The 14,622-nt window shown below is 36.5% G+C and overlaps 1 protein-coding gene and 1 long non-coding RNA gene across 10 annotated transcripts in view; one reads left to right on the top strand and one right to left on the bottom strand.

The window, feature by feature from the left end:
* The window catches only part of EPC1 (enhancer of polycomb homolog 1), a 94,755-nt gene that overhangs the window by 66,491 nt on the left and 13,642 nt on the right, over positions 1 to 14,622 (bottom strand). For 2 of the 9 annotated variants that reach the window (XM_036243412.1, XM_036243435.1), the window contains exon 2: positions 3,737 to 3,759. The exons of the other annotated variants lie outside the window; for them this stretch is intronic. In XM_036243412.1, the coding sequence (XP_036099305.1) occupies positions 3,737 to 3,759 (23 nt within the window). The remainder of the gene's footprint in view (positions 1 to 3,736; positions 3,760 to 14,622) is intronic. 9 annotated transcript variants of the gene reach the window in all.
* Positions 698 to 8,092, top strand: LOC118617566. Its single transcript, XR_004956835.1, has 3 exons — positions 698 to 804; positions 7,680 to 7,826; positions 7,913 to 8,092. It is a non-coding gene; the product is annotated as an uncharacterized LOC118617566 (long non-coding RNA).

Genomic DNA, 14,622 nt, shown 5'->3' with positions numbered 1-14,622 from the left:
CCTTAAGGAAAAAAATTTAAAGCAAAGCCAATTTCAAGCTTTCAGAGCCAATTCTGTATAGATGGCCCAAGGTTTTCTGTGTACTGAAAGAAAATGCCATTTCAACATAGTTACGGGTTCACACCTATCATTTGTTCTGTGAAAAATTCCAGAATTGAATCATATGAAGACCTGTTGTACTGCCAAACCTACAAATAATAAAATAATAAAAATGAATAAATAAATAATAAAAGGAATAGCTAAATTATTAGCTATTAGAAGAGATCTCGATGGATGTGATAGATTGTTAACACTTGGTTTATAGTACAAGTGAAAATGGTTTCCCCAGAGAGCTCTTGCCAGTGGAACATTTAAAAAATCAGAACTACTGTTGGGTTGGGTTTAATAAATTTGGCAGCAAAATTTCTGATGTTCACTGAGATAAAAAAAAAAAAAAAAGGTTTAAGACTGTTCTTCTCCCCGGGAGCTACATAGTAAAAATAATCACTATTCTTAGATACTGTATTTAGGCAGACTGCTACCTTTCAGGGGGTTTACACGTTACCAGGTGGGAGAAGATAATGAGAACATAAAGGGCAGTTCTCCAAAAGTATCCTAAACCTCCTATATTGACAACTCACATCTGCTAGGCAGAGGGATTTCCATTACATTTCCTGTAAGACTATGCACTTATTCATTCAATGAACAGTTATGGAGCCTTCACAGCCTTTGAAGTACACTGCTGATTACCTAGCACCTACAAGGTTCCTGGAGGAGCTTACACAGTGGGAGAAGGACCTGTGGATGGCAATTGCCACACCAGAGGTGAGTGTTTCGATAAAAGCCCAAGCTATTGTGGAAACAGGCAGGAGTGGCACCCAATCCATGGGGAGTGGCTCTAATGAAAGCATTCAGGGAAGGCTTTTTGGAGGGAATGATATCTGAGTAAAAATTATGTAGGATAAGCATGGGTTAACCATGCAAAAATCCATTTTGGGGGGATTTGAAGAGAAGAAAGGTATCTTAGGCAAAGGAAGCAGCATGTGCAAAAACTCAGGCCCACAAAAGTGCATGTTACAGTCTGGGATCTTCAAGAATTGCCAGTTATACTGTGAAATATGGCACCTAGTGAGACAGGTTTCACAGTTCTGAAAATACTGGCTGAATATTAGTATAGTAGTCCTCTCCAGCCTAGAGAATTAGATTTCTGAAAATCCTAGTAGAATTTGTTGATTAAGGAACCCAAGACTTTATAGAACAAAATAGTCTTAAGTCATGAATGAAACACCAAGGAAATGAATATATATATATTTAACCTTCACTAAAAATAACACCATATGGATAACATTCTCCCCATCCCACATTAGTAATTATGGGCACCATACAATTAAATTCCTTGTTCTCTAGAAATTCCAGAATCACCTCCCACAGCAGGTTGAAAGAGAGGCTTACAAATTAAGCTTAAATTTTTGCAGATAATATGCCTGGTAAGAGACATTTTCCTTCTGCGTCAGTTCCCCATCCAACTCAATGCCCTGGGTTTCCAAGGACCAAAGGCTGGTGTCCTTCTTATAGTCAGCTCACTTCTCTCCCTCCTAAGGGGCAGAAGTGCAGCAATAAAGGTTCAGGTTCAGGTTTTTTTTTTTTTTTTAAAATGAATTAATTTTTGTTGCATATCCCTTTCCCACTGCAGACACCTTCCTCCTTATCCTGCCCACTGCCAAGCATTCTTGTCTATGTCCATTGGTTACGCATACATGAATATAAGTTCTTTGGTTTATCTCACCCCTCCCCTCCGCCCCTCCTCTGAGGTTTGTCAGTTGAACCATACTCTTTTCTATGTCTCTGGGTGTGTTCTGCTCATCAGCTTTTTTGTTGTTGTTGTTCATTATGTTCCACAAATAAGTGAGATCGTGTGGTATTTGTCTTTCTCTGTTTGGCTTATTTTGCTTAGCATGATACCCTCCAGGTTCCTCCATGTCCTCTCAAAGGATAGATCTTTCTGTCTTACAGATGCATAATGTTCCATTGTGTATGTACCACTGCTTTTTTAATCCAGTCATCTACTGATGGACACTTGAGCTGTTTCCAGATTTTAGCTATTGTAAATAATGCTGCTATGAACATAGGGGTACATATATTCTTTCTAATTGGTGTTTCAGTCTTCTTAGGATATATTCCTAGAAGTGGGATCACTGGGTCAAATGGCAGTTCAATTTTGAACTTTTTGAGGAAACACCATAGTGTTTTCCATAGTGGCTGCACCAGTCTGCATTCCCACCAGCAGTGCACTAGAGTCCCCTTTTCTCCACACCCTCGTCAACACTTGTTGTTTGATGATTTGTTGATGGCAGCCATTCTGGCATAGTTGTTTTAGTTTGCATCTCTCTGATGATTAGTGACATTGAGCATTTTTTCATATGTCTCTTGGCCATTTGTATGTCCTGTTTGGAGAGGTGTCTATTTAGGTCCTCTGCCCATTTTTTAATTAGGCTCTCTGTCTTCCTTTTGTTGAGTTGTATGAATACTCTATATATTTTGGAAATTAGCCCTTATCTAATGTATCATTGGCAATTATGCTCTCCCATTTAGTAGGTTCCTTTTCAATTTTGATGGTTCGTTTCTTTTGCTGTGCACAAGCTTTTTAGTTTGATGTAGTCCCATATATTAATTTTTTCCTTTGTTTCTCTTGCCTTAAGTGTTGTATCACTGAAAATTCTACTGCCTGTGATGTCTGAAATTTTGTTGCCTACATATTCTTCTATGATTTTTATGGTTTCACGAGTCACATATAAGTCTTTTATTCATCTTGGGTTTATTCTTCTGTATGGTGTAAGTTGGTGGTCTGGCTTCATTTTTTTTTTTTTTTTGCATGTAGCTGTCCAATTTTCTCAACACCATTTGTTAAAGAGGCTGTCTTTACTCCATTGTATCCTCCTGCCACCTTTGTCAAATATTGAGTATAATGTCTTGGTTCTATTTCCTGATTCTCTGTTCTGTTCCATTGATCTATTTGCCTGTTCTTGTGCCAGTACCAGGCTGTTTTGATTACAATAGCTTTGTAGTATAATCTAATATCCAGTATTGTGATCCCTCCTACTTTATTCTTTTTTCAAGATTGCTGTGGCTATTCAGGGTCTTTTTTGGTTGTATATAAACTTTTAGAGTATTTGTTCTAGTTCTGTGAAATATGTCATTTGGTATTTTGATGGGGATTGCATTGAATCTATAGATTGCTTTGGGTAGTATGGACATTTTAATTATGTTAATTCTTCCAATCAATGAACAAGGTATGTGCTTCCACTTTTTTATATCTTCCTCCGTTTCTTTTTTCAATGTCCTGTAATTTTCTGCAAATAGGTCCTTTACTTCTTTGGTTAAGTTTATTCCTAGGTATCTTAATTTTTTTTGCCTCAATGGTAAATGGGATTGTTTTTTTAGTTTCTCTTCAGGATTATTTCTTCAGCTTACTTTATCTAACCAAAAGGTTCCTTCAAAAATGGCTAATCCTGCACAGTCTTTCACTTTAACTTTCCTTGTTCCCAGCTTAAAGTTTCCTCTTTGTCTAAGTATCCCCAACAATGGTGATGTGACATTTTCAATGTTAAGAAAGATACATACTAGTGTAAAGCTGTCTATATTAACCTTTCCTCAAAGGAAAAATCTTGGTGGAGAAGGGATTTGCATTATTTTGAATACCATTTTTATATATTTATTTATTTTTATTTTTATTTAAAATTTTTTTTTTTATCCTTACCTGAGGACATTTTTGCATTTTATCTTCAGATAGAGTGGGAGGGAGAGAGAGAGAGAGAGAGAGAAATCGAAGTGAGAGAGACATATTGACTGGCTGCCACCCACACGACCCCAACCAGGACTGGGGACAAACTACAACCGAGGTATGTGCTCTTAGCGGGAACAGAACCCAGGTCTCTCTGGACTGCAGGCCAACGCTCCAACCACTGAGCCAAACCTGCCAGAGCTATTTTGAATACTTTTAATTCATGTCACAAACGTTTATTGAATAGGTAACAGTATCATAGGGGATACAAATAAAGTACTGATAAAGGGATACCCAGTTAACCAAATGACCAGTACAGTGAGATGCAGTGTTGTGCGAGTTCAGAAAGTTGTCAGTTCTAGCTGGGATGATCAGGCATGATAGAGAAGACAGCAGGTGATTTGGTTCTGAAGAATGACAAGGATTCCAGCTGGTAATGGGAATGAAATGGTAGAAGAAAGGGTATTCATGGAATATGGCAACTGTATAAACCAAAGTGTTGAGATGTGCTTGAAGATGAGAAGGTTTACTTGGCCAGAGTTCATTGGAAACTCAAACAACAATCCAGGGGGAACTGGTAAGAATTGGGAGGAGGGAGTAGGAGTAGAAAGTAAAGACACATGAGTTTAATGGTAAAAATAATAACTACGCTGACACTGCAGTTCACTATATATAGTAAACCTGAAATATGGATCTAAGTATTAGTTTATGTCTAATATGTGCCCACGTCCTATTATTTCTTCTTTGAAATTGTTTCTGGGATTTGCCTCATTATTTCCATTCCTATTGTCTTCACCATAGTCCCACCTAGAAACAACCCCCAATCCAGTTCATTTTTGATTAATTCATTACTTTAATGAACCTTTATGAAGATCTTACTTTATAAGAAAACTGTGCTGGTATTTCCCTAATAGTGGCTAATGGGAACCCATGGTGGGTCCTTGGGGATATGAAAAACACAATTCAAACTGCCCTTCAGGGCTTCACAGTGCCTGTCACCAAATCAGTGTGCCCTGAGCCCCCTTATCCATCTGTATCCTCCCATCCCCAAATCATTTCTTTATAACTGTTCTTTATTTTTCCATTCTATAAAGCATTTTTGTTTTCTTTTGGCATGGCTGTCAAGGCCTCATAATTTTCCCTCCCTCTGTCCAATATCATTTCTCATTACTGCCTAAGACAAGCTCTTCACTCTGGCTGGTAAATCTTGTCTCCTCAGCGTCAGAATGTCTTTCCTCCCTCCAGGTTTTCATTCATTCTTTTCTCTCTGTTCTTTGACTTCAGATCATCTGCTTCTACTGAAATGCTACCTCACATTTTTGGGGAATGTTTTAATGATTAAGTAAAGTAATCCATGTAAAGCATTTACAATGGTCTCTAGCTTACAGTAAATATTCAATAGATGTAAACTATTGTTGTCCTTCAAAATCCAACTCAAATGTCACCTTCACGAAACTTTCTTTGACTGCTTAACCTCTCTGAGTCCTAATTTCCTAATCTGAAGAATGAGTAAGTGGTTAAGTAAATTCATAATAATTCTTAAGCCTATACCAAAGTTTTCATCTCTGAACTCCTATTACCCTTTTAATCAGTAAGAATAACTATCATTTAACTTCCAAAGACATTAAATTATCTTTGATGTGACAATTTATTGAACACTTACTATGTGCTAGGCAATGTAGAAGTCTGTTTGAAATGCATTACCTCATTTAATTTTTATGACAGTCCTATGAGGTGTGTCCTGTTAGAGAGGTTGCAAGACCTGCTGCCTATGGTATCAAAACTGGCAAGAGGCAATGCTGAAATTGGAATGCCTGGGTCTGTTGCCAGAGTGGAGCCCCAGAAACTGGAAAATAAAATGAAATGAGTCAACTAAAAGTGAGAAAAGAAGATACCTCTTTCAAGGGGCTTGGCTATGAGGGGAGGGGAAAGAGACAGACAGAAAGGGGTAGCTATTCAGGCCACTGTTGTTTTTTGAAGGAAGGAGATACGTGGGGATATAAATGGATTAACTTTAGGACCATCTTCCTCTGAGGCAGGCAAAAAGGAAGGCAAAAATGGATAGTGATCCAAAGAAGTTAAATTCTCTTTACTATAACAATAAGGTAAAAAAAAAAAATCATGGTACTGGTTGCCTCACAAAGCTAACAATAAAGAGAGACACTGCATTTGTATTTAATTGGGAAAATGTGAAATTAATTTCTTTAAAATGCATGAATGCACAATGAACTCAACATTAGAATATAATATAGTGCTGTAATTGAAAGCATTGTATTAAAGCACTAAGTACTGGATTAGTATATTTTCACTTGAAGTGACCATTTTTCTTAACTTCCTGCTTTATATTTTCATACTAAGCTATATAATGAAATGGCATCAAATAATCCTTCCAACATAACTTTTAGGAAGCTTTTTATATGTTGCTTTTTTTCATTTAGGAAATGTTGGGAATAAAATACTGCAAAATTCATTGCAATATAATTCATAAGATTTCATAGTAAAAATATTGAACTGATTTATCTACAGAGTTGACTTATGCATGGAATTCTGTACATAATATTTAAGAACTATGTTTGATATAAAATAAAATAGTTCAGAATATTTTCAGACAGAGTCTATCTCTACCTTAAAGAACAAAGGACAAATTATGAATCTTATCAAACTATAGCAGGATAGACTTAAAGTCATTTCAGTTAAACTGTGGGTCCAGTGTATATGGCTAAAACAAATTGGGCCTGTCTGAGAAGGAATTAGAATTTTTAAAAATCCATGAAACAGTTCTAGCACTATTGCAACTTAAAATATATATCATGAAATGCTATACATCTTATTGTGTAACGTAAAATCCTAAATTTATATAAAACCTACTCTGAGCACAGCAAGAATTTTGCCAAACTTTAGACTCCCCCCGACCCTTGAAATAAAAAAAAAAAAAAGGTGATTGGGTAAGTTTAACCATTTTTAGGACTTGCCTTCCTTAATTCCAAGTTCTATAAATCATCTGATCTTTCCCTCACTATCTTGCAGGCTGTTGATGTGACCTCTGTGGCAACATTTTAGTGGGGATACTACTAGAGGCAGCTGGAGAAGTGGTGGGAGGCATAAACAGGAAATCATTTGGAACTTGAATAATAATGTACTATTTAAGGAATGTCATCCATTCCAATTAATTTGCCAGAAGAATTAAGGTCTGTCTTAGAAAATAAGACATATTGAAGTATTCAACCATATATATTAAAAATATTTGCTATTTTTATCTAAACTGGATTTTACATAATTACTCTTACCTTATTTAACCCAATGACTGGTACTCACTGACAGACTATTGTGTATAGTCCAGTGTTATTTCAAGGTTGAATGGACAGAAGGATAAAAGTGAGAGGGTGGAGAGACTAGGCTGAGCAGGAGGAAAGGGCAGGGAGAGGGAAGAAAGATAGCAACCTTTAGGTACCTTACAATCTTGAGCACATGAAACTACTTGAGCATTAGTTTTACTAAGCAAACATAGGCAAATCAGTATGGTAGAAATATATGGGGGGGGAGGTGAAGGAAACAAACTTAGAGCAGTAAGAGAAAACACTGTTAATGAAATAGAAATTTATGTTGAAAGGTTTAAGCTAAGTACCATATTAGTGGGTGGTAGACAAAGAAAGATTGATAAGGAAGAGCATATTCAAGAGTGGGACTATGACCCAAGGAAGGAAATGATTTCTATTTTCCTTCTGAAATTTGGGGCACAGAATTATCTTTTTAATCATCTAATAAGTTAATATAATGGAATAAAAGTTTTACTTTTACTATATTTATTTATTTTTATGATACTTGGAATAACGTGCCAATTGCTTTCTGAATCTGGTTCCTCCTTTCTTTCAGAGGAGGGAAGAGAAAGTGATTTCTAACCTGAGGAGTGTGATTATAGGTGTGAAGGATGATTCACGGAGAGGAGAAGGACATGGAGGATGGAGCCCCAGAGAACACCGACATCCAGGAGACAGCAGCAGCAGAATAGCCAGGAAGAGAGCAGAGGAGAAAGGGCTTAGAGAATCATGGAGAGAAGCCAGGTGAGGTCAGTATTTCAAGAAGGTGATCAGTGAGAAGGACCAAAAAGAAAGAAGAGGTTGCTGGAGATCACAGGAAGCACACTTTCTATAGGATGCTGAGGGTGAAAAATATATTCTGCTGAGTTGAAATGTGAATTGGAGGAGTCTCAGGCTGAGTGGTGCCTGAGGCATGTTCATCATTTATCAGGTAAGCCAAAGCCATGTAACATTTTGAAGTGATTCCCCAGGGTCCTCCTATGTACTTTTCTAGATACTTGCTCACAGGAGTGACAGCACCATGAGGTTCAAAATGAGCTTAGCCTCGGGACACAAACAGGAACACAGAGTGGCTAACGTCATCAGCACCTCATGCATTAAACATCAGAAGTGAATACATTTTATTATTTCACAAGTCTTCACAAAATCCTGTCGATAGGAAGAAGTACCTTCCATCTTTAAAGTTCAGAAACTGGTAAACAGAAGACCAACCTGACCTGTTTAAGAGAATTACTGGCAAGGGTATAAGCCACATTTAGATCTTAAGATTTCTTTTGAATTAGGTTTCCCAAAAACTAGACTTTAAGCCAAAAAACAACACAAGTACTCTGTGGTGGCACATATATTTGGATATATATTTTGGTTTTAACTGATTTACTATTAATCAGGTTAACATTTTGGTGCTTTTATTTCTTCCAGTCTTGTTTTGTTTTTGTTTCTCATTTGCTTGTTTTATAATATTGGAATAATACTGTATTTTGTTTTGTGGTCTTCATGTCTGACTTAATATATTTTGATAATGTTCCCTTCTCATTAAATATTCTTATAAGATTATATTTTGACAGATATTTATCCTATGTATATAGAATAATTTACTTAAGAATCACCCTCTAAATGGGCATTTAGAATGTTCTGACTTTTCTTTATAGAACATTTGAAATAAAAATGGGTTTAACTTTTCACGATTCAAGGCACAGAACAAATTTCTGCTATCTTTTGAATAACAATAAAGCCAAGTCTACATAAAAGAAGGCTGGCAATTTTACTATAAATTTGGGCTGATGGCAAAAATCTAAGTCTTAAATATCAATATTTCTTTCCAAATATGAGCTTCACATTTTAAAAGTGTATTCCATAAAACATGAATCCAGATGTTACATTATGAAATGAGTTTAATTAAAAAAAAAAAAAAAAAGGAACAAGTTAGGGAAATATTGCCTTTTACGGCTTTTTCTTTAAAATATGTATAGGTGTACAATGTATAGGCTCAGACAAATCCTGGAGCAAAGAAATGTATTTACTAAAGTTAGCATGCTTTTTTCCAAACTTATTTGACCATGCAGTCCCTTACCATATACCATCAGTTATTACCATTAATTCTATAAAAAGCATACTTTGGGGTTTCTAATCTAGGCAATTCAAGGAAATAAGTTTTTCTGAACAAGTTATCCTTTATTTTATTTATTTATTTAAAAAAATATTTTTATTGCCCGGCTGGTGTGGCTCAGTGGTTGAGTGTTGACCCATGCATCAGGAAGTCGTCAGCTTGATTCCTGGTCAGGGCACATGCCCAGGTTGTGGGCCAAATCCCCAATAGGGGGCATGCAGGAGGCAGCCAATAGATGTTTCTATCTCTCTTTCCCTCTCCCTTCCCCTCTCTCTAAACTCAATAAAGAAAAAAAATTTAAAAAATATATTTGTATTGATTTTTTTTTTCTTCTTGAAGAGAGGAAGGGAAGAAAGAGAAAAACATTGATGAGAGAGAAATGTGAATGTGCTGCCTCCTGCAGGCCCCTTACTGGTGATCCTGAAAACCTGGACATGTGCCCTGGCCACCAGAATTGAACCTTTGACCTCTTGGTGCATGGGATGATGTTCAACCAACTGAGCCACACTAGCCAGGGCTATCCATTTAATTAAAATGTCTGACATGTAAACTTTGAAAAAGCATAAATATCTTATAAGATATTTATCTTATATCTTTATTAATTCTTAAGATTTTTAGCTTGCTAAACGCAGTGCAAAATGACATTTGAGTATAAAACTGGACAGAATTTTAACAGGCACTAGAACTGAGCAGATTGCTATACTTTGGTAATACACTTGGTGTTTAATATCAAATAAACTAGACTGTTTAGCTACATTTCTTTCCCAAAGTGTCTCTACTTAAAAGAACAAGTTGAATTTTGATTCAAAGATATCTTTTTTTCTTTTTTTTTTTAATTGACTTTTTAGAGACAGGAAGGTAGAGGGAGAGAGAGATAGAAACATCTATGAGAGAAGCATTAACATGGGTTGACTGCCTCCTGCATACCTTCTACTGAGGACTGAGCCCATAATCCAGGCATGTGCCCTGACTAGGAATCAAACTAGTGACCTCTTGGTGCATAGGTTCACACACAACCATTCAGCCACACCAGTGGGGCTCCTCTGGAATCTGTTTTGTTTCCATTTTTTTAGTTTTGTATCCTTCTTATGTTTAAATCTACAAGGAACTCTTCTGCACCTTTCCCCTCCATTGTCAAATGATTCATCGGGTAGTTGCATGACTGCTCAATCTCCAAACCTGGTCAAGCAGGCTCCCAAGAAGTAAGGGCCTTCTTGGCACTGGTTGCTACTGTTTCCCTCAGGGTGAATGCTTTGTGTAAAAACAGTCAAGTGATAAGCAACATTTTGCATTCAAAGTAGCAACATAGGAGAGACATAGGATATGCACTGGAAGGAGTTCTGGTTTCTATCTTTGAAGATTCTAATCTAATATCTACTATTTACCAGTAGCATGACCCTATAGAAGTTATTTAATCTCTGAGCCGTAAGTATATCATATGCTTGGTCTAAAGAATACTTGTTCTCCTCACTCTTCGGCCATTGTGAAGAACAAATGAGATAATATAGTTAAAAGTCTTTGACAATTGCAAAGTACTATATAAATGTAAGGAAGAATACATTATTTTATTTCAATTTCACCAGAGTAGTTAGGAAAGCATACATATACATGCCCCCAAATAACACATTGGAACAGAAAATCTATGACCTGTTCAAATCATACAGTGGGTCACAGAAGCTTTGATTGCTTAGACTAGGACCCTTTGGAGATTTCCTTAAATAGGAAATCTTGAAAACAACACAATAATTCACCCATTTTATTTCTTTTTTACCCCTTTTAATTTATCTTGCTTTTTAAAAATTGTTCTAGTGAGTGTCTAGCACAATATAAAAGTTTAAGAAAACAAATTTCTAAAAGAGTGTCAGGTAAGGGCTAAAAGTGGTAGCTCCAGAACCAGACACAATTTGGGTTTGAATCTTAACTTTGCTCTATCTTAGCTCTGTAAACTTGAATAAATCCTTAACTTGTATGAGCATCATCTTCCTCCTCTCCCCATGGAATAGATAAATAATTTACATAACCAAGTTTACTGAGCTCTTACTTTGGGCTGGGCATTTTAATGCATTATCTCATTTAATCTCAGAAAATGCTTACAAAATAGCTTCAGTGCCTGTCAAATCTGACAAGATAGTTTACAGTGCCGATAAGATTTCAACAAATATTAGATATTATTTCACACACACAAAAAAAGCTGAGCCTTTTTCTTAAAGGAAGTTATCAGTGTAGGGTGGAAAGATGGTCACTTCAGAGTAAGGCACACCAGCTCCTCATTACCTTCATTTTAACATAAATGCTAACTGGGTTTGCTAAATTGGGTTTACACAAGCTGATCAGTCCTTTCCCTGGAACAAAAATACTCAAAACCTAAAACCTTAAAGATAAAAAAATGCTATCTGAATAAAAAATGTTCCTTCCTGGCCTGACCAGTGTGGCTCAGTGGATTAAACGTTGTCCCATGGACTGAGAGGGTTGGTTTCCCAGTCAGGGCACATGCAGGGGTTGTGGGCTTGATCCCTGGGTGTGCAGGAGGTGGTTGATTGATGTTTCTCTCTCACATCAATGTTTCACTCTCTCCCTTTCTCTCAAAAAAAAAAAAAAAAAAATCAATAAAAATGTATTAAAAAAAAGTGTTCCTTTCTGAATAATTTTTCAAATCCTATCCTTTCCCCTTCTTTGCACAAAGATGATAGTGCATACACACACACACTTCTTTACATCAGACATGCAGGGAACAAACACTGTAGTGTGTGTCTCTAGTACGTAGCTGTCCTTCTGTTTGAACAGAACACTTTGCCTTCATTTTTTTGGGTTGTTCCATAAGCTGTGTTGTTTTTGTTTGTTTGTTTTTTAATTAATCCTCACCTGAGGATATTTTTTTCATTGATTTTTAGAGAGAGTGGAAAGGAGAGAAGGGGAAAAAAAGAAGAGAGAGAAACACTGATGTATGAGAGACACATAGAATAGTTACTTCCCACACGCACCCCAACTGGGTCTGGGGATTGAGCCTGCAACCCAAGAATGTAGGAATCGTACCCATGACCCTTCTGTGCACAGCTGATGCTCTAACCACTTAGCACACTGGCTAGGGCCTGTGCTTTTTTAAGTAACTGAAAATTCATGTTCTACTTGAGAAATAATGATTCTTCAGGATTAATTTTGAACTATATTCTGTAAAATGGTCTTTCTTAAAATTCTCTTAATTCTCAGTGGGATAAAAAACAAAACAATTTTAAATATACAGAAAGAGTCTAACTTTGTATTTAATTGTATTGCCTCCATCATAGAGTTTTAAAGACTATTTTTAAAAAGCAAAAAGTTTCTAAAATCATGTTACATTTTTAGAGCTGAATTATTAAAAAATAATTCATGCTTGGCTATCTCTCCTGTGTTAAATAGTTATTTATGAACATTTTATTTTTAAAAATGTAGTTTCCAATTCTGGTTCTGCCACCAACTAGCTGTATGATCTTGATCTTAATTAGTCTGTGTCTCAGTCTCCTCATCTTTGAAAGGGACTAAGATTTGATGATCCTTCTCAACTCTTAACTTTTATGATTATCTCCCTTTTTCTATAATTGGCAGAAAAGAAAATGGGGATACATGAAATTTTTTAGACCTAAAAAGTTAAAATAATTAAAATGAGATCTATGACTTCTTTTCTTTTTTTTTTTTATCCTCACCCGAGGGCATTTTTCCATTTTAGTTCAGATAGAGTGGGAGGGAGAGAGAGGAAGAAAGAGATGGGGGCGGGGGGGGGGGGACATCGATGTGAAAGGGACCCATTGAGTGGCTGCCTCCTGCATGACCAACCAGGGCTGGAGACAAACTGCAACTGAGGTACATACCTTTGACCATAATCGAACCCATGACTCATTGGTCTGTGGGCCAATGCTCCAATCACTGAGCCAAACTGGCCAGGGCGAGATATATGATTTCTACAGAAACTATGCCTTTAGGTATTTTCTGACAATATATGTCATGAGTGTGGTCAAATGTGATCCGAGAATGCTACATATTTACAAATATCTCTTTATAACTGGAAAATGGAGATTCAGAATTAATATGAAAGAAAGATACAAACTTCAAAATAAAAGCTGAAGGAAAAAAAAGCTGAAACAGAAATGGTCAAAATAATGAAGTCTAGTAATAAAAGATCTGCAATTAGTCTGATATTCTCACTGGAAAAGCACAGGATATTTCTATGTAATCAGTTAAGAAAACAATTAACACAATAGTATTGTCCCCACACTGAGAAAAATACCAAACAGCAGCAGCAACAACAATAATAGTAATAAATTAACCAGTATAACAATTTGAAAAGCATGATGAAAATGTGAAGAGTACATTTAACTCTTACCTCAAAAAGCTAGATTATGTTTCATATACTTTAATAAGTTATCCTAATATTGTTTCATTTATTGAGCTGCACCTCTGTACAAACATTGTATTATGAACAGTGGGAGATACAAGAGAAAAAGATGTTATTGCCTTTAATAACTTAATTCCTGTAAAAACAGACAGGGTGTGTCCTGTGTGTATAGTGTCCTGGTTTGAAAGATAACATTTTAAATAATTTGATATCTTTATATTTTCATATTTACAAATGATTGAAATAAAACATAGAGGAACATTTTCATAATTTTTTTTTTTTTTTTTTTATCCTCACCCGAGGACATTTTTGCATTTTTTGTTCAGACAGAGCGGGAGGGAGAGGGGAAGAGAGAGAGAGAGAGAGAAACATCGATGTGAAAGGGACACATCGAGTGGTTGCCACCCGCATGATCAACCAGGGCCGGGGACAAACTGCAACCGAGGTACATGCCCTTAGCGGGAACCGAACCCGGGTCTCTCTGTACCGCAGGCCGACGCTCCAACCGCTGAGCCAAACCGGCCAGGGCTCATAATTTATTTTTACCTCTTCTAATGATATTTAAGAACCAATTTTCAGGGAAACTATCTTAACCAAAAGTTTATTTATCACTTCAGATTTTCCTTAAATTGGAAATCAATATTCCACAATTATGGAAAAGTCAGTCATCAATTTCTGTTGCCATTTATTTATTTAAAAAAATTTTTTTCCCCTTTATTGATTTTAGAGAGAGAGGGAGAGATAGAAACATCGATGAGAAAGAACATTGATTGGCTGCCACCTGCATGCCCCTCACTGGGGATCAGGCCCACAACCTGGGCATGTGCCCTGACCGGGAATTGAACCTGTGACCTCTTGGTACATGGGTCGATGCTTAACCACTGAGCCACACTGGCCAGGCTATGTTGCCATTTAAAGTGACAGATAAGACATTATGTCAATATATAGAAAGATAGAAGCATACACAATATGGTAAAGTGAGGGAATAAAAAGCAGCACATGAAGGTTGACCTATACAGGGATCACAACCTCCTAAACATGTATGATGGACACTGAGAGAATCATGAAG

Source organism: Molossus molossus, unplaced genomic scaffold (assembly GCF_014108415.1).
Source record: "Molossus molossus isolate mMolMol1 unplaced genomic scaffold, mMolMol1.p scaffold_m16_p_1, whole genome shotgun sequence".
In the NCBI taxonomy this organism is placed as follows: Eukaryota; Metazoa; Chordata; class Mammalia; order Chiroptera; family Molossidae; genus Molossus; species Molossus molossus.
Note: the sequence above shows the minus strand (reverse complement) of the source record. Positions and strands in the feature narration are given on the sequence as shown.